Below are 21,130 nucleotides of genomic sequence, written 5' to 3' on the forward strand. Positions count from 1 at the left end.
TTTTTAGCTGAAGCGACTGAAGCTGTGTGCTAACCTTTGATCTCTCCTCTATTGGTCCAAATATTTGACTTCTGTTTTGTTTTTATTCAATTGAAGAAAATTGTGACACATCCAGGCATTGATTTCTTCTAGGCATTTACTCAGTGCCTGAACTTGTTCATGGTCACCTGGTGACATGGTGATGTAGAGCTGTGTGTCATCTGCATAGTTATGGTAGCTGATGATGTTGTTTTTTATTATCTGAGCTAGAGGGAGCATGTAGATATTGAATAGGAGGGGACCCAGAATGGACCCTTGGGGAACCCCACATGTGATTTTTGTCATTTTTGATGTAAAGTCACCCACTGATACAAAAAAGTCCCTGTCCTTTAAGTAGGATTTAAACCAGTTAAGAGCTGTACTAGAAAGGCCGACCCAGTTCTCCAGGCGCTCTAACAGAATGGAATGATCGACAGTATCAAATGCTGCACTGAGGTCCAATAGTACCAGCACAGTGGTTCTTCCACAGTCTGTATTTATATGGATGTCATTAAACACCTTGATAAGGACGGTCTCTGTACTGTGGTGAGCACGGAAACCTGACTGGAAAACATCAAAGCGGCTGGTCGTTGTAAAGAAGGTGTTTAATTGTTGAAACTCAGCTTTTTCAATAATCTTACCGATAAAGAGGAGGTTTGAGATGGGCCTGTAGTTCTAGAGTAGTAGTTTGTCTAAATTGTTCTTTTTCAGCAGTGGTTTGATAATTGCTGTTTTTAGGGACTGGGGGAAAGCACCTGACAGAAGGGATGTGTTTATTATCTGAGTCAGATCAGACGCTATGCCAGGTAAAACTTTTTTAAAGAAAGCTGTGGGTAGAACATCAAGGCAGCAGGAGGATCTTAGCTGCTGAATGATCTGCTCTAAGCTTTTGTGGTTTATTTGGCTGAATTGGGACATTTTGTCAGGATAGGTTCCTGCTGGATACAGCTTTGGTTCTAGAGTTGGTGTGGATGTACAAACTGATCCTCTGATCTTTAGGATTTTCTCAGTGAAGAAGTTTGCAAATTCATTGCAGGCCCTGGTGGAGTGGAGTTCTGAAGCCACGGACACAGGAGGACTTGTTAAGCTGTCGACTGTGGAAAATAAGACACGAGCATTATTGTTTTTCTTAATGATCTCTGAGAAGAAAGATTCTCTTGCATTTTTCAGTTGTAAGTTATATCTGTAAAGTCTCTCTTTATAGATGTCGTAGTGAACCTGGAGTCTCGTCTTTCTCCACCTGCGTTCAGCTTTTCGACATTCCCTTTTTTCACCTCTAACTACTGGAGCATTTCTCCAAGGAGATTTTTTCTTCTCGGAAAGAACTTTCACTTTAACTGGAGCAATGCAGTCAATGATGTCTGAGACTTTAGAATGAAAGTTATCTTCATGAAACAGGTGGCTGTTTAACATGTTGAGTTAAACCAAAGTTTCTAAGTGTGTCACACAGTTCTTTTGCACTTCTGTCTTCAGGGTTGTCAACGTGAAAGTTGAAGTCTCCCACAATAATTAAACAGTCATAATCAACACATATCATAGACAGCAGGTCACTAAAATCATTAAAAATGTTTGATGTGGACTTAGGAGGCCTGTAAACATTCAGAAACATAGTTCTGTGACAGGTTGCATCTGACAGTTTATGACTTTTAAGTATTTGTTCCTGTTTATCCTTTTGTTTTTCTTATTTCTGCCACGTATCATCACAGATATTCCATAATCTCCGACAAAAGGCCCAAGCTGATGCTGGAAACTGTCATGTCTGATAAACGTGCGGCCAGGGCCCGATCTGTATCACAGCGAAGTAATCTGGAGGTCCTGAGCACCACAATGTTCTGTGATACGTAGAGGAGGAGGATCTGAGGCTCTGAGGCCTTTGGAAAATGCTGGTTTATTCACAGCAGAATGGCTATGTGGAGAGGATGTCAACTGTAGACCAATCTTAAAGACTTTGTTCATGTTCTGAGAAAATTCCAGAAAAGGAACTTCTGGGCTTTGTGGAAAAGAAGGGGAGGCGGGTGTAGTCTGGATCGGTGTTTGTGGGGATGGAGGTTCTTGGTCCTCTCTTTGTCCTGCTGGGATCTGGGATGAATCCTCCTGTAGCTCTGACGAAGTCTCTTTCTGTGTCATCTTTCTGGCCATCTTTATCTTGGCTTGTTCGGGCTGCACTGGGCTTATCATTTGTTTTGGCACTGGTTGTGCTTTGTTGTGGGACAAAGCTGATGGCGCATGGTTCACAGAATAGAAGATGTTTGAAATCAGTCGTTTTGCACCTGACCTATTTAGAGAAAAACCATCTCTGTTGAACAGAAGTCTCCTCTCCCAAAAGATGTTAAAGTTGTCTATGAAGGTTACAGTTGTTTGTTTGCATGTTTTTTCCAGCCATTTGTTTACCATCAGAACTCTGGAAAAAATCTCGTCTCCACAATTAACAGGCGCTCGAGGGCCGCTGAGAAATACCTTCACATTAAGGCCATCAACTAAGTTCAACAGACGAATGTAATCCTCTTTCAATACATCTGATTTTCTTATCAGGTTGACGTCGCCCAGGGCTGCAGCTTGTATTATGAGTTTTTCCAAGGTCGGGCGTTCTTTCAAGATCCTTGGAAGGATGTCTGATATATCAGACACCAGGCCACAGTCCAAAGGGTTGTAAATCAGCACCTCTGTGTTTTTCTTGTTACAGAAATGTTTAATCCCGCTAACAGATTGATTGCCTAATATGAGGGTCCTTGGCCCTGTGGCATGTCTTTTCTCTGATAGCTTAGTGGTAACATACCTCTGAATGTTGTCATGATCCTCCTGGGTCACATTTTGGAGCGGAGCGAATCTGTTTCGTAACGGAATTCCAACATTTCCAGCAGGCTTACTCCTATCTATTGTTTTGAGAACAGCCCGTTGTTGTTTCACTTGTCCTGGGACAGTTCTCTGTAGAATCGGCCAGTTTCCTTTGTCTAGGTGTGGGGTTCGTTGCTTTGGTCTTGCACCCAGAGTGGTCCAGGGATTCTCATTTTCCTCAGGGAGTTTCTGGGCTGGTGGTCGCCGTTCTGAGTCGCAGGCAGGGTTGTTTCATTTCCATACGCGCCGTTTACATCATAATTCAGTTCGAGTCGGCAGATCTTCTGTTCCATAACAGCTATCTTCTGTAGAAGCGTGTCAAAGTCCACTGTGTTGAGGGTAGGCATCTTTACAAAATCAAAATCAAAAATAAATAAAATAAAATAACTAAATCCAACTTTCTGTGGTTTTGGCTAAGAGATAAAAAGGAGATAAAAAGTAAAAGGCAGGAAAATGCAAGCAAGCAGGGAGCAGAGAAAAAAGCGTCCCACTCCTATCAGAGCGCAGTGTGTTAGTTCAAGGCTTAACATTCATGTTTCTACAACTTAGATTCTGAAGTTCGCTGTAGCTCAGTCTGAAAAATTAAACAAATTTAAAAACTTGTAATGTTTTTAAGCAAACTAAAAATTAGCTACTAGAGAAATGCTGAAACTAGCAGGTAAAGGCCCTGCGACAGACTGGCGACCTGTCCAGGATGTACACCGCTTCTCACCCATTGAAATGCTGGAGATAGAATCCAGCACCCCTCGCGACCCCATGAGGGATAAAGTGAGTAAGAAAATAAATGGATGGATAGCAAGTAAAGATTGTTGCCTTTAATGACAACAAACATCTCTCAGTAAACAACAGCTGTGCAGTTTAGCGGGTTAGAGCAGCGCGCTTGCACTCAGAGAAGGATGCAAGTACCCGGTTCGATCCCAGTGCCGGCACTCTGGGTCCCTGAGCAAGACCCTTAACCCCCAATTGCTCCCCGGGCACCGCACATGGCAGTCCACTGCTCCCCAAGAGTGATGGGTTAAAAGCAGAGAACAAATTCTGTTGTACTGTATGTTTCAATGACAATAAAGATGATATTACTATTATTATTATTGAGTAAATATTCACAGCTGAGTAATATTCCCTCCTGTGTGCGTCGTCATGTGTCTGTTTAAATTAGGTTTGTTGCTAAATCTTTTTCCTCACAGATCGCAACACAAAGGCTTCTCTCCTGTGTGAATTCTCATGTGTGTGTTTAAACCTGATTTATCGATAAATCTTTGTCCACATAGATCACAACAGAAAGGCTTCTGTCCTGTGTGGATTCTCATGTGTGCGTTTAAACCTGATTTTTGTCTAAATCTTTGTCCACATAGATCACAGCAGTAAGGCTTCTGTCCTGTGTGGATTCTCATGTGTCTGTTGAAAGTTGATTTTCGGCTAAATCTTTGTCCACATAGATCACAACAGAAAGGCTTCTCTCCTGTGTGAATTCTCATGTGTGTGTTTAAACCTGATTTTTCGATAAATCTTTTTCCACATAGATCACAGCAGTAAGGCTTCTGTCCTGTGTGGATTCTCATGTGTCTGTTGAAAGTTGATTTTTGGCTAAATCTTTGTCCACATAGATCACAGCAGTAAGGCTTCTGTCCTGTGTGGATTCTCATGTGTCTGTTGAAAGTTGATTTTTGGCTAAATCTTTGTCCACATAGATCACAACAGAAAGGCTTCTCTCCTGTGTGGATTCTCATGTGTCTGTTTAAAGCTGATTTTCCAATAAATGTTTTGCCACAGTCTTCACAGCTAACCTTCCCTCCTGTGTGGCCTTTCCTAGATGACTCCACATTTTTCTTCTTTGTAGAACATTTCTTATGTCCAGAGTCTGACAAGTGTTTCAGCTCAGACAGAGGGTGTTCTACATCACTGTCCTCTTCATCCTCCTCAGTGTCTTCAGTCTCTGAAGAAGTGGAAGCATCTCCATGATCTTGTATCCTGATGGATTCTTCTCCATCATTCTCTTCCGGAAGCTCTCTGCCTTTAATCTGGTCTGGATAAAGCTGTGAGACCAGCAGAGACTGTTCATCATCCAGACTCTTTATGGGAGGAGCAGAGACTGGAAACCTGATGGCATTAATCACCTCCTTCCCATTGAGCTGCTCTCCTGGCAGACTGATGTAGACTCCCTCCTGTTCCTCCTTGATGTGGGGGGGCTTTGGGTCATGCAGGTCATCAGGAGGTCTGTGGTCTAAAGAAGCTTCTTCTTTAACAATCAGCTTCTTAACATCTGCAGGAAACATTGAAACAAATTATGCACATTAGAAAGTGTTTTGATCCCAGCCTGAACTGATGCACATTTTAATAAAGAGATATTTAGGTAATTTAGTTAGATTTATTTTTTTTGGCATTTACAATGTTCTTTTGCCTAACAAACTGCCACGTAATATGTATTGTTGGATGATTTATTTTACACCATTTCATTTAAAGAACATGCAGCAGAGTAAAACACAGAATAAAACAAAAGAAAACTTCATTAATATAGAGATATAACGAGCAGTTCACCTTGATAACAATTAGTGGACGATAAAACACAAAAACCACAAGCTACTTCTTTTTTTTTTCCTCCGTGTCCTGTCTAGCAATGTGGCTATAAGAATTGATGTTTTATTGCCAAATGAAGCTTGACAGCTTTTGCTTTCACAAGTGGAGCAGTCAGCTATTGACCTAGTGCTCCGCTTGATTCATGCTTGCAAGTAGCTTTATTGTAATTTATGTAATATGTAATCAACTTATGTGGACAATGGGAAAGTGAAATAGTAAAGGAAGAACAAGAAGAGAAAGAAAAGAGGTGAAGGAAAGAGTTTAAAAAGGGAGAGATTGACAATACGGCTTCAGTCTGCTTCGTAACCTGCAAAGAGATATGTAAAAGGAACAGCAAACAGATTTAGTACAACAGAAACAGTGAAGTAACACCACAATGTTGCCGCTGAGTTACATCTATTATTTTAAACTAATTATTAAAAAGAATGACGGGCATTCTGTATAGAAGTGAACACCGAGTACCTGGAGCCTAGCCCCCGTAGGTGTTTGAGAGTGCGTTTGTGTATGTAAAATTTATACAAGGGAAAGGTGCTCAAAAGTGGATGTTTAGAACCAAAGAACTGCCTTCCTCGAGCACAGAGGACGGCCCCAGGGGACCCATAACCCCGGACCCCAGAGGGGCCCCCAGAGCAGAGCGCCCAGGAGGGTCCAGCCCCGAGGCACTGCCCCCCCCAATCCGAGGCCGAGGAGAGACGGCCCCGAAGAAAACCCACAGCCGCCGCAGTGCCGAAGCCCCCCAGGAGTCGCAGAGGCGAGCACCCGGGCCCCGCGGCAGCAAGCCCCGCCGGAGCGGGACTGGCCATGGGCCCCAGAGCCCCCAGGCCCCAGGGGCGCTCCGCCCCCCGCCGGGAGCCCCGACAGAGCCCCGGAGGGCCAGGCCCCAAGAAGCAGCCACCAGGAACGAACCGGCGCCCTCCCGGAGATCCGCCCCGACCCCAAGGGCCACCAATGCACCAGCGAGCCCAAACCCCAGCCAGCAGAGGGGGCCAGGACAGGGGAGACTTGAGATGTTCTTGGGAGGGGGAGCGGACCCGACCCAAACCTGTCAAAAATAAATAAATAAATAAACCACAAGCTACTTCAAAGCCAGGGATATTGATGGTATAATCCACCTTGACAATCATGGCGACTGCCCTTGTCCCATCTTAAAAAATGGTTTGGGTCACACCGCAGTTCATTCCTCCTCCAGCAGGGTTGGAATGGCCCCAAAAAGCTAAAGTCCAGACACCAGAGAAGAGGAGGAGGCTAGGAGGGGAGCAGCAGAGCAGTGGCCAAGGACATCAAAAACTGTTTCTTCTGAGAATGGTGAGAATAAAACTACAGAGGGCAGCTGAAACAGTTAGCCTAGCTGTTCATTAATTTTATCTCTAACATTACCAGAGGAGTCACTAGGTTTTAAGGAGAGGGGAGGTTATTGTTCTAATAAAACAGAACAATATAAACTAATACAAAATAGATACAATGATAGAACAAAAATAAATAAAAAAACTTCTCAAACTGAGTTAAAAGTCAAGGTGAAATAATGTGTTTCAAGAGCCGATTTAAAAACATTTGTAGCAGCTTATTCTGCAATTTGGTAGTAGATTAGTGATCTAAATGGGTCGTAATAAACTGTCAGGTACTGAGATTGGTGAACCAGAATTCAGCCACACACACAGAGTTTGGTTTTCAACAGTTTATTAAAGGCGATGGTTGGTGGGGAAGGAACTGACCCAGACTGGAGCAGGTGGGAGATGATGGCAGGAGCAGGCGGACGTGAGGCGAAGGAGACGGCGAGGCAAACGACGAGGGACGAAAGACAAGGAAGAAGGCTGGTGAAAGGTAGAATGAAGGGCGAAGACGTTCCGGCGGGGATGAGCAGACTGAGGAGGGATTATGTAGGCAGGTTGACAGGTGGACTGAGTCTGACTTGACTGACTCGGTGGCAGGTGGCAGTGATCAGGCGTGGAACCTTTATTCTCAAGGATGTAATTCTCCTGAAGAGGACCCACTTTTTAAGTCTTTGTTCCTTCATGATCTACATGGAAGTCTACGATATGATATAATGTGACCATGCATTGCAGGGGAAATAACTTTTCCATGCTGGAGACGTGCAGATATGCTCAGTTTCTTTGGAGCACTTGTTGGCATTTAGACAGAAAACAAAGCAAGTTTAGAGACTTAGACCTTCAAACAGGAAAAAGGCCTAAGAAAAGACACAAATTCAGTTCTCCAGTGATCCAGCAGACTGAAAAGTGTGGAGACAGGCTGCAGCGAATGCCTAAAGAGTCAGATAAATATCAACCTTATCACAATGCAAAACCAAAAGGTAACATTGGTAAAAGGTGGAGCCATTCCAGAGAAGTGATCACCAAGGAAAACCTTGAAAGTATCTGCAGAGATTTTCTCACAGACTTTGACGTGTGTTTAACAAAAATCCAAAAGCAACCCCAAACTCATCATGCCCCAGCGTACGATAAGGTTGAAAATAATTTCTAACACGGTTTATCCTGTTTTAACCCTTTCTTATCGTTTTGGGACTTAAGACATGATGAAGGTTATATTGCTCAGCTGGAAAAAAGCTGCCCCTCCAACTCAAACAGTGGATGGAAGATGTTATGAACCATCTAAAGCTTGAAACATACTGTCAGCGACTCTGTTCATAGATTTAGAGTAACCTGGCAGCCATTTATTTCATGTTTGGGACTTAATTCTCTTAAGAGTAACATCTTACCCAGCCTCTCCTTTTTCCCTCTTTGTTGAACCTGATAGCTGAATCTCATCTGTCAGCACGTGCTGCTGGGATTGTATTACCCTGTTTATTATGTTCTTTATGCTGTTTTTGAATCTTTGAAATCAATAAAAAAAAAAAAAAAAATTTCTCTTCCACTTTTCAGTTTGTGTCCATTGAATGTGAAATAGGCCCAAAATAAGCCCTAATAAAGTTTTTATCAAACGTATCCCACAGAGCACTATAGTGAAAGCAGTAATGCTCCACTTGTGAAAGTAAACCTGTTGGCCTCTCCTTGGCATCAAGACAGCAATTCTTGGTGCTCCACAACCAGACAGGACACGTAAAAAACTGACAGAATCAAGGCTGCCAGACAACCGGCGCCACCGGGTCCTCTGACTACCACCAGCAACCAAAGCAGGTGGAGTGTCTTGCTCAAGGACACAACGACAGAGGATCGGTGTGGGGCTTCAAACTGCCAACCCACCAGTTCCAGGAAAAACTCCTAGCTCAGATATTTTGTCTGATGAATCCAGAGAGTTTTGGCCTTTAGCTGCAACACAGGACCCAGAAACAAAGTAAAGCAATGGTTACTGTTGATAGGAGCAGCAGTTAATGGAAAGCTGCTATCAGTCTCCTCCTTCACAAGGAGCTGCTCTCCTTCCTGACGGGCCCCGGGTTCCTCCTGTTCCTCCTTTATGTGGAGGGGCTCTGACTCCTGCTGCTCCCCCTCAGGACTCTGTTCTTCAGGAGCCTCTTCTTTAACATCTGCAGCCAACACTGAAACACATTACATGCTTTATCAACAACTAGATCTTTACAATGTTACAACCATGGGAAACATTCAGTTTAGAGAAAAACATTTGATCAGCAGTGTAGAGAAAACTGAACCTCAGGAACTGACAGTTTCACCCTAGAAATGATCACCAGTAACTTTAGGGTCATTCTGTTGTAGGAATTTAATGTAATTATTCTGTTAAAACGTTAAATAATAGCTAAATTGGATAGAATAACACGAGCTATAATGTGACAGTTAAACATCGATATATAAATATATATTTGTTATATGATTATATATTTGTAGCCAATCAATTGAAGAGTTAATATATAAATGTCTTTATTATTCTGTTGCATTTAATGGCACAGTTTTATAATATTAGCTACTTTTTTGGCCTGGTATTTATTTAAGTGTGTAATTGATTTATTTCTTTATATATTCTAAATGTTGGCAGGATTGGTCCTCCATAGTTAGAGAAAAACATTTGATCAGCAGTGTAGAAAAAACTGAACCTCAGGAACTGACAGTTTTACCCTAGAAATGATCACCAGTAACTTTAGGGTCATTCTGTTGTGAGAATTTAATGTAATTATTCCTTTTAAAACATTTAATAACGGCTAAATTGGGTAGATTATGACAGTTAAATAAACACAAGAGATAAAATATGACAGTTAAACACTGATTTATAAGTATATATTTGTTATTTGAATACATATTTGTAGCTGATTAATTGATCAGTCATTGAATAAATGTCTTTTTATTGTTTTGTTGCATTAAATTGCACACAGTTTTATGTTATTAGCTACTTTTGGCCCAGTATTTATTTAAGTGAGTCATTGATTTATTTCTTTATATGTTCTAAATGTTCTATATGTTGGCAGGATTGGTCCTCCATAGTGAACAGCCAGAAGAAAACATGCGACCCTCTTCATAAACAGGATAAACCAAAAAGCGTTTTTCGGATGAATGTTTTTAAGCACAAAGAAAAATTTGATACTGAACGCTACATGCTAAGCTAGCATTAGCACCTCCTATGCTACAAGCTAAACTAGCATTAGCACCTCCTATGCTACATGCTAAGCTAGCATTAGCACCTCCTATGCTACAAGCTAAACTAGCATTAGCACCTCCTAAGCTACATGCTAAGCTAGCATTAGCACCTCCTAAGCAGAGCTGCAGGCTTAGCCAGTGTTCTGGGGGAAACCCTGCAACGAGTTGTGATGAAGAGGAGGAATCCATCAGCTGCTGAAAACGGCTCCTAAACTTTAGCTCCATCCACACAGTTAGCATGAAGAAGGAAATCTCCAAACCTGATGGGTGCAGCAGAACTCTGGGCTGGAAAACATCCCCCATCATTGGTGTCTCCTCTGCTGCGTCCTGCCGCTCTTTGAGCTCCTGCTTCCCTCCAGTTTCTCCGCTGTGCCTCCAGCTGCTGGACTTCTTTCCAGACTTCATCACCTGCAGCAGCTGCTGCTCTCTTTCAGCCTCACCAACACTCCCGCTTCTGGCCTCACAGCAACACAAGGACAAAGAACCCGGAAGAGATCGACGCGGCTGCGCTGTTGGGTATGAGGCGCATAAACACGGCCGCCATCTTGGTGAGGTCATCCTGCAAACAGCACCAGGATGCCAGAGGCGGATTCTCAGGATTGCCCCTTTGCTTTAATCTAAATGTTGTTCTTGAAAATAAAATAAATAATTTAGCTTGTTTTTGTAGTGTTTTTGAGTCATTCTGTTAGAATGGGTAAAATTGGACACTGATATTTTCACGTTTTGGACCCAAAAGTATTGTTTCTATGTATATCTTATTATATCAGGAATATATTTAACTTTCAGAAAAAAAAATTCGTTCATCTCAGGCATTAGTTTCTTTTTAGTTTTGATCATTATTTCCAGATGTTGTCACTCTAATTCCTCAACCCTGTTATGGAAACTTGGAAGGCTCTCTGAATATTATCATAAAATAAATTGGGATAGAAATCAACATTTTCACATAGATCAAATGTCCCCCATACTAATTCAATCATTTTAAACTGAAAGATGACATAAAATCACACATTTGTGTTCTCTTATTTCCTGAAATGTGACTAATCAGGGAAAGCACTCTTGTCATTTTTAATCAAAAATGTTTTTAAACTAAGAATTCTAATCAAAATAAATTACACATGATAGTTCTTAATATTTTAAATAAAGTCAAAAGACATTAAATTAATTTTCAACATTGAAATTTATTTTTTTAATGAAATTGTAGGTGTGACGGGGTTGAGACCAGCATAACAGGGTTGAAGATGGTAACGGGGTTAAAGGGACAAATACAATTTTACATATTTATTTCAATGTACAGCACTTTCCGTTGGCATTATACTGCATTTAATTTGGAACCATAGCAAGGACACCAGATATAAACTGCTGTTGAATTGAAAAAGTTAAAAACCAGCATATTACCAACAGTAAAACATTAAGTGAAATGATTAAATGCAACATAATGTGAACTGTGTGTGTGTGTAGGTATAACAAAGCCTCATGGGAGATGTGCTAAAAGTAACCTCTTCCTAATTCCTAACATACAGTTACACTTGTAATTTGATATATTAATATTAATAACAACAATGATCAGACAGTGAAGGATTTTAATGTGTCTGTATCAGTGTTTGTGTCCATGTTAAAGTGATTTTGCATGTGTTCCTGTATCAGTGTGTGTGTCTGTATATATGCATGAATGTGCCTTTAGTTTCATTAAGTTCATATTGTGAGTGGGTTCCACACCTCTTTAAAGACTTCCACATGGCGCTTTGGAACGTTTGTGGGGGTGGAATAAGTTCAAGGACTTCATCAAACAGGTACCAGTGAAGATCATCCTGATATGGCCAGAAGAAGCGCTTTGACCCAATACCATGCATACATTTGACCTGGACACGTGTCTCTTGTATGTTTAGAATGATACCTGGATACAAATCATCATCATATGTGAGAATACAGCATTTACCAATCAGCTGTGAACTTTGCCACTGCTTTGTTTTCCTGTATTTCCCTCAGCAGCTGGCTGTGATGCAGCCATTTCCATCTTCTGTCTGAAACTGAAACACTGGCTGTTGAAGCACTTGCAGATAAACTGCTGACGTGTTGAACTCATGCAACTTGCATCCAGAAGCATCAGTTCTCCTGGAGCCAGAGTAATGAGCTGCTGGATTCTCATGGTTCCAGGAACAGCCGCTATCTTTGGCATTTCTCCATTGCTTCTTCAACATCTTTTCACAAAGAAGAGTTTAACTCTTGTGTTTGCTTCAGACAAGGTCCTGAATAACTCTTCTGCATCTGGGATGTCACGGCCTTTTGCCACCATCTTGTCAGCTGCTCTTTTTAAGGCTCCCCCAGCACCATCTGCTCCTTTTCCATTGACATTGTTAGGAAGATGTTCTGTTGTTAATACAAACAGGATTCAAACTTGGCATCAGTAAAAGGTCAGGCTGTCTTTTTCATAGCCTTAGTAAATCTGGAACTGTCCAGTCTACCATAGCAGGTCTGAGATGGTAGCATGTAGGGAGTGTTTGCTACCCTGTAGTCCTGCAGCTCGGTCCATTAGTGGCCTGGCTGGCCAGAACCACGCTGACCTCCACTTAAGGTAAAAAAATTAACTGCTTTATTTTGGGCACAGGCTGCAGACACCATCATTCCAGCTCTGCTTCAGGAGAAGCTCTCCCAGCTGAATGTACCTGACTCCACCTGCAGGTGGATCACAGACTTCCTGTCTGACAGGAAGCATCACCCTCTGTGACTCCACCATGGACACTGTGGAGTTTTTCTGCTTCCTGGGAACTATCATCTCCCAGGACCTAAAGTGGGAGCTGAACATCAACTCCCTCACCAAGAAAGCCCAGCAGAGGATGGACTTCCTGAAGAAGGCAGCTGAAGAACTTCAACCTGCCAAGGACAATGATGGTGCAGTTCTACTCCTCCATCATTGAGTCCATCCTCACCTCCTCCATCACCATCTGGTACGCTGGTGCCACCGCTAAGGACCAGAGCAGACTGCAGTGTGTCATCAGATGTCAGGTTCAAACACCTAAAACATTCATTAAACAAACAGGAGGAGAGACAACAGAAGAGTTAGTTTTTAAACTTGTAAGGAGAGCCAACGGAGATGTAAAGAACCGAGACTGCACCCAGTAAACAACCAAGACAAGGTCAGTGACGTTTTCAAGTATTTATTTAATGGCGGTAGCACGGCAACCCGAGCGGCTCACGTCTGCAGGAACCCTGGAGCCAAAGCAGCTGGTTAATGACCAGGGAATGCTGGCGTATGAAGGACAGAGGAGTAGACACTAACCTGGAGAGTCGGGAGCGGGGTACGCCGAGCGCCAGCTAGTAATGAGGAAGCGGGGCTGATAAACGGGGGTCCGGGGAAGGAGCCGAGGGGTTAGAAATCCGGAGAGGGTCCAGAGAAGGATCCAGAACGGGTCAGGGTCCAATCCAGAATCCGGCTGTTTACAGATGCACTCAGGGATTAGACAGAAGCGGTGCTCACAACAGAATCGGGTCGGGCAACGGGCAGACAGTCCAGTTCAGGCAGAATCAGAAATCCAGAGAAGGTCCGAGGGATTGTCTAGAGCGGGTCAGGGTCCAGTCCAGGTCCAGAGTCCGGCTGAGTTCAGAGGCACACGGGGTTAGTCAGATGCGGTTAGTCACAAACAGATCGGGGTCGGGCAACAGGCAGGCAGTCCAGATTCAGAGGTCCAGGATGAGTCCAGGCCGATGCAGAGGACCACAGGCTGATCGCTGGGTGTCCAGACAGGCAACAGAACTTGAAAGGGGTTAGGCAGACTCAGAGACAAAAAACAGATCAGGTCGGGCAACAAACAGGCAGGCAGGCAGATAATAGAGAATGCTGGATAGTCTCACCAAGGTGGCACAAGACGTTTTGGCCCTTTTGCTTGGACAGAAGGCTGATTAAATAGAGCTGGAGACAGGTGGACTTGATGAAGGCTGATTGAAGACGTGGCAGAACTTGGGCAGGTGTGTAGAGTGGATGATCAGCCCAGCATAAGTGCTGAGATCATTACAGGAGATGCTTAATACAGATCTCCTACTGGCTCTAAAGCAACTCCGTCGCCTCCTCTCTTTTTATTATCCAAAGGAATCCCTGCTTACATTGTCAAGCTAAGGGGCAGGGAGAAGCAAACACTCTGTGACCTTCAAGATAATACCAAGCAGTCCATACAGCACAAAAAATTAACTTCTACTATACTACTTTTTGGTAAGGGATTTCAGAAAGTCAAACAGTTATTATATAGAGCTTCATTACACAGAGTGAAATATTTCAATCTACTATTTATTTTACTCTTGATGATTATGGCTGACAGGTAAAGAAAACCCAAAATTCAATGTCTCAGAACATTAGAATAATAGAAGAACAGACGTTAAAAAGGATGATTTAAGTAGAAATGTCAGGCTTCTGGAAACTGTCCATTTCTCTGCACTCAATCCATGGTTGGGCTCCTCCAATCTAATCTAATCTAATCTCTTGCATGAATTCCTGCATCAGTGCACCGTGGCTTAGAGGCCATCGCTCTGTGGTTCTGCTGAGCGGTTCTGAAAGCCCAGATGGCTTTAATCGCTGCCTTCAGGTCATCTGCCTTGTTGGTTCTGGTGTCTCTCATCTTCCTCCTGACAACAACACAGAGACGTTCTATGGGCTGAAGGTCAGAGGAGTTTACTGGGCCAATCAAGAACAGGAACACCGTGGTAACTGGACCAGCTTTTGGTACCTTTGGCAGTGCGGTCCTGTTGGAAAATAAACTCATCATCTGCATACAGATCGTCAGCAGAGGGAAGCATGAAATTCTCTAGAAATTCCTGGTAGACGGCTGCATTGACTGTGGACTTCAGCAAACCCAGCGGACCAGGACCAGCAGATGACATGACACCCTAAACCACCACTGACTGTTGCGCCTCTCCTCTCTTCCTCTCAGACAGTGACTGCCTTCATGAAATCTGTCCAGTCAGCAGTTTTCACCATGATGGTGTTGCCAACTGAACCAGACTGAGAGACCATTTACAGGCTCTGGGAACCTTTGCGACACCATGAGTTTCAAATCATGAACATTTTCACCGTATTCTAATTTTCTGAGACACTGAGTGTTGGGTTCTTATTCGCTGTAGCCATAATCAAAAAATTACAAGAAACAAAAGCTTGGAGAACATCACTCTGTGTAATGATTCTACGTGATATATGGGTTTAATTTTCTGAGGTGACTGGTAAAAAAGTATTGCAGTTTTCTTTAATATTCCTATTCTCTGAGATGTGCCTTTAAAATGTCCCCTGCATAGTCTGTGATAGTGGTGGAACATCATCAGGCAGTTCAGTGGGCTCTGTTCAAGGCCAGAGGGCAAAGGGGCCCTCTGACCTCAAATTCTTAGAAATGTTACAGTGCGTATCAGTAAATCAGAGGCAAAGAGTGTCATGAAACAAAAACCGAAGCTAGAATGGCAGAAAAGATGGGATAGAGAAAGTAAAGGCAGATGGTTTTACAAGATCAAAAAGGAACTGAAACAGAAGGAACAGAAAGGGAGAAAGGGTAATAAGTTTAAGATTTGGACACAGGACTGAACAGTACGCTTTCTAAGACATAAGAACATAATACAGGGAAATGTGATCATAGTGGGGAAAAGGAAACAATTCAACATATTACCTTAGATCAGGGGTCTGCAACGTTTACAGTCTAAAGAGCCGTTTTGCCTACAGTCCACTTGAATTAAACTTGTTCAGAGCCGCAAATATTGCGTGGGTTTTGAAAAAAAGAGAAGTTATAATTTGTGAAAAAGATCTACTGTAGGGAATATGTTGTCATTGTTAAAGAAACGCCATTTTATGTCTATTTTGAGGTTTGAAAAAATAGGATGGATGGGATGTTGTTATTTGTGGATGAAAAAAAAATCATAGTTTCCAACATAATGAAAAAATATTGATTTAAAATTAAATATTACTGGCACTGTTAGCATCATTCTGTTGTGAAAATTAAAAGCAATTAGTCCAAGAAAAAGTTGCTAAAACCTGTATTTATTATCATTACTACATTTAAATACCGTAATAAAAATATAATTTGTAGCCAAAGTTATTAAGAGCCACTGTGGAAGGTCCAAAGAGCCACTTGCGGCTCCAGAGCCACAGGTTGCAGACCCCTGCCTTAGATTGTCAGAAATATCCAATAGAAAGAAGTTTCATGAGGAGAGTAAAAATTAAAGAACCATTTAATATAATATATAGCTTACAAAGAAATTTAGAAAGCAGACAGATACAAAATATTCTGAAAAAAAATCCAGTCTGCTTAATATAATTTTGTTTTATATTATTTTATATTATAAAGATTTCTCAATCATGATCCACCCTCCATACCAGCCTGAGCGGTTCTTTCTACGGAACAGACTAAAAACCACCTGAGATGTTGATGCAGGATGTTCCTAATGTGAAGGCCACCCGGTTCCCTGGAGGCAGGAAGGACAATAAAAAGGAACCCAAACAATTTTTGTTGCTACTATGATTAGACATTTAAAACTCAGAGTTTGCTTAAATAACTGCTCGGTAGCAGGGTGGTTTCACAGAGTAATTGACTGTCATAATTAGATTCAGGGTCAAAGCTTCAGAGCTTTCTGAAAAGGAAAAGCCAAGATATGCAAGAATTTACTCCAGAAATTACTCTGAATATCCACCAACCCAGCTTTCTGAAACGGGGCCCTGCTGCATGTCACTGCTGGTGTGGCTGTGTGGAATCTGCTTATCTGAGTCCTTAAGTGCTGTTTTTCAACCAATGTGTATTTTAGCACTTCATAAATTTGGTTGGTTTTTGAGCGCTACCCGTGCTGTTTGTTTCTGGAGCGCTGTTGCTCCTCTGGTGTTATAAACTGCAGTTGAAGTCCTTTGCAGAGCACAGCTTCTGCTGGTTTCTGACGTGCCTTCTTGTTCTACCCCCGTTTATGAAAAGCAGCTCTGTTGATACGTTTCTATCTGAGCGCATGCCTGAGGACTACAGCAATGTGTGTATGGCTTGGTAAATGGCTCGCACTGGTCCAGAGCTTTATCAAGTCTGACGACCCCAAAGCGCTTTACACTGGTCAGTTATTCACCCATTCATGCACACATTCACACCCTGATGGTGGTGAGCTGTGTTAGTAGCCACAGCTGCCCTGGAGCAGACTGACAGAAGAGAAGCTGCACTGTACCACAGGCTTGTGCTAAATCTCACTGCAGACAATGTAAATAATTTAATGTCAATACAATTTTACCTCTGAAAGATGAACATGTCTCAGGTCTTCCTTAGCAGGACCCCTACTCTGAAATAAAACAGTACAGCTCTACATAAAAAGACGTTGTCATTTATATGTAATCGGGCTAAATTAGTAGTTTCTAAAGTAGGTAATCTAAAACAGATCATTACTGTAACATGAGTCTTTAAGTAAACCATGTAATTTATTATAATCTCAGGTGTTGAACAGGCATAATGTAACATTTTTATAAAATTCTATTTACAGAACAGGTTTACATTGATATGAAGACATACATGTTCAAGTGATGAAAATAATGTTTGATCATAAAAGGATTTATGATAAATAATGAAATGTGTGAAAAAAGTAAAAATGATTAGTTAATTTTCATGAATGTTGTCATGTTCAAACACCTAAAACATTCATTAAACAACACAAAGAAGAGAGACAACAGGGTTAAATATTGAAAGGAGACCAGCAGAGATGAATTCCGTTACATTTCTTGTCTGTTCTGAAATCCACTCTGTTGCTGCTGTACTTTTTATTATCTCAAAAAGGGAGGGCCCTAGTTTAGTGTGACCTTTGACATCATAAACTAGCAGTTTTAAGTATACAGAACAACCTCAACAGTTGAGCATTCATTGAACAGGAAAAGGGAAAACACACAGATGGCTGGGTGCAATTCATCACAGATTAGATAGTACTCGCAAATTTATGGTGAGGCTGTTTCTTGCACCAGACCTCACTTTGTAACATACGAGAATCATCAGTCCTCTGAAAAACACTCTGATGTCTGAATAAACTCAACCCTTAAGACCCTTTCAATAGTAATGAGTAAATAACACATGATAAATGCATAAACATAGTAAATAAAAATAAAACATTGAATAGTAAAAAAGATTCCATCAAATGTCTTGTAATTGTTTTTTGTAATTTCAGCTCTCTTAATGAACAATTACAGTTACAAACACAAGGATAAAAAGGTAGATGTTAAAACAAAAGAAACATTTTGGCTATGAGCTATTCAAATTGAAACTGGAAACTTAAAATCAAACCCGGGCAAGATTGCATCATTACATCTCTGCACGTCACTCATCTGTCAAGGATAAACATTCATGTTACTACAACATAAATTCTGAGGTTTGCTGTACACTAAGAACACACCTGTGCTACAACTCTGTCTGAAAAATTAAACACAAAATATATATTTTAAATGTTTTAAGACAAAACTAAAAAATAGCAACTAGAGAAATGCTGAAACTAGCAAGTGAAGACTGTTGCCTTTAATGACAACAACCAAACATCTCACAGCAAACAACTGTGCAGTTTGAGTAAACATTCATAGCAGAGTCATTTTCCCTCCTGTATGGATTCTCATGTGTCTATTTAAATTTGATTTTAGGCTTTTTCCACATTGATCACAACAGAAAGGCTTCTGTCAATTCAATTTAATTAAATTTTATTTATATAGCACCAATTCATTAAACATGTGATCTCAAGGCACTTTACAAAGTCAAATTTAATCATATTATACCGACTAGGTCAGATTATACAGATTGTTCAAAAATTTCCTAAATAAGGGAACCCAGTTGATTGCATCAAAGTCCCGACAAGCAGCATTCACTCTATCCTGTATGGATTCTCATGTGTGTGTTTAAAGTTGATTTTCGGCTAAATCTTTTTCCACATATATCACAACAGAAAGGCTTCTGTCCTGTATGGATTCTCATATGTGTGTTTAAAGTTGATTTTCTGCTAAATCTTTGTCCACATATATCACAACAGAAAGGCTTCTGTCCTGTATGGATTCTCATGTGTGTGTTTAAATGTGATTTTCGGCTAAATCTTTTTTCACATATATCACAACAGAAAGACTTCTGTCCTGTGTGGATTCTCACATGTGTGTTTAAATCCAATTTTCGGATAAATCTTTGTCCACATAGATCACAGCACAAAGGTTTCTGTCCTGTGTGGATTATCATGTGTGTGTTTAAAGTTGATTTTCGGCTAAATCTTTGTCCACATTGATCACAACAGAAAGGCTTCTGTCCTGTGTGGATTCTCATGTGTGTGTTTAACTGTGATTTTTGGCTAAATCTTTTTGCACATATATCACAACAGAAAAGCTTCTGTCCTGTGTGGATTCTCATGTGTGTGTTTAACTGTGATTTTTGGCTAAATCTTTTTCCACATATATCACAACAGAAAGACTTCTGTCCTGTGTGGATTCTCACATGTGTGTTTAAATTAAATTTTAGGCTAAATCTTTGTCCACATAGATCACAGCAGAAAGGCTTCTCTTCTGTGTGGATTCTCATGTGTGTGTTTAAATTAGATTTTTGCCTAAATCTTTTTCCACATAGATTACAGCAGAAAGGCTTCTGTCCTGTGTGGATTCTCATGTGTGTGTTTAAATCTGATTTTCGGCTAAATCTTTGTTCACATAGATCACAACAGAAAGGCTTCTGTCCTGTGTGGATTCTCATGTGTCTGTTTACATGATATTTTAGGCTAAATCTTTGTCCACATAGATCACAACAGAAGGGCTTCTCTCCTGTGTGGATTCTCATGTGTGTGTTTAAATTAGATTTTCTAATAAATGTTTTACCACAGTCTTCACAGCTAACCTTCACTCCTCTCTGGACTTTCCTTCCTGAGTCCACATTTTTCTTCTTTGTAGAACATTTCTTATATCTAGAGTCTGACAAGTGTTTCAGCTCAGACAGAGGGTGATCTACATCACTGTCCTCTTCATCCTCCTCAGTGTCTTCAGCCTCTGAAGAAGTGGAAGCATCTCCATGATCTTGTATCCTGGTGGATTCTTCTCCATCATTCTCTTCTGGAAGCTCTCTGCCTTTAATTTGGTCTGGATAAAGCTGTGAGAGCAGCAGAGACTGTTCATCATCCAGACTCTTTATGGGAGGAGCAGAGACTGGAAACCTGATGGCATTAATCACCTCCTTCCCATTGAGCTGCTCTCCTGGCAGACTGATGTAGACTCCCTCCTGTTCCTCCTTGATGTGGGGGGGCTTTGGGTCATGCAGGTCATCAGGAGGTCTGTGGTCTAAAGAAGCTTCTTCTTTAACAATCAGCTTCTTAACATCTGCAGGAAACATTGAAACAAATTATGCACATTAGAAAGTGTTTTGATTTCAGACTGAACTGAGGCACATTTTAATAAAGACATATTTAGGTAATTTAATGAGATAAAAAAATGTTTTGGCATTTTTCATGTTCTTTTGCTTCATAACCTGCCACGTAACATTGATTGTTGGATGATTTAGTTTACACCATTTCATTTACAGAACATGCAGCAGAGTAAAACACAGAATAAAACAACAGAAAACTTATATGTCCTACAATCAATATAGCGATACAACAAGCAGATCAACTCGATAACAATTAGTGGACAATAAAACACAAAACACCACCCAGACAAAAACCACAAGCTACTTCAAAGCCAGGGATATTGATGGTATAATCCACCTTGACAATCATGGCGACTGTCCCATCTTAAAAAATGGTTTGGGCCACACCGCAGTTCATTCCTCCTCCAGCAGGGTTGGAATGGCCTCAAATGCTAATGTCCAGACACCAGAGAAGAGAAGGAGGCTAGGAGGCTAGGACTGAAAACGTTGCTTACCTCAACTTGCTCTTAGGCTTTGGGATAACTGACAGTAACTACACTGCCAGCCTGAAGGAGTGTGACGGAGCATACGTTTGAATCAGGTCAGATACTGAGGGCATGACCATGTGAACACTTAAAAACAAATAAAATAACTTTAAAACCAATTTGGAAATCAACTGGAACCCAGTGTAGAGATATCTAAACAGAAGTGATAAGTTCTCATTTCTTTGCATCAGTTAAATGTCGTGCAACAGTGTTTTGAAATAGCAGAAGTAGATTAGTGATCTAAATGGGTCGTAATAAACTGTCAGGTACTGAGATTGGTGAA

At 41.3% G+C, this 21,130-nt stretch overlaps 1 protein-coding gene across 1 annotated transcript; it reads right to left on the reverse strand.

Annotated features, from left to right (window-relative positions):
* Window positions 1-4,226: 4,226 nt before the first annotated feature.
* LOC118561594 (gastrula zinc finger protein XlCGF57.1-like) lies at window positions 4,227-20,927 on the reverse strand (the record flags this gene model as incomplete). Its single annotated transcript, XM_036133751.1, has 3 exons — window positions 20,893-20,927; window positions 18,821-19,931; window positions 4,227-4,580 (listed from the first exon to the last, which is right to left on the reverse strand). Coding segments are annotated over exons 1-3 (1,500 nt in total), but the record flags the coding sequence as incomplete, so codon positions are not given.
* Between the last annotated feature and the right edge of the window lie 203 nt (window positions 20,928-21,130).

Source organism: Fundulus heteroclitus, unplaced genomic scaffold, assembly GCF_011125445.2.
Source record: "Fundulus heteroclitus isolate FHET01 unplaced genomic scaffold, MU-UCD_Fhet_4.1 scaffold_68, whole genome shotgun sequence".
NCBI lineage: Eukaryota > Metazoa > Chordata > Actinopteri > Cyprinodontiformes > Fundulidae > Fundulus > Fundulus heteroclitus.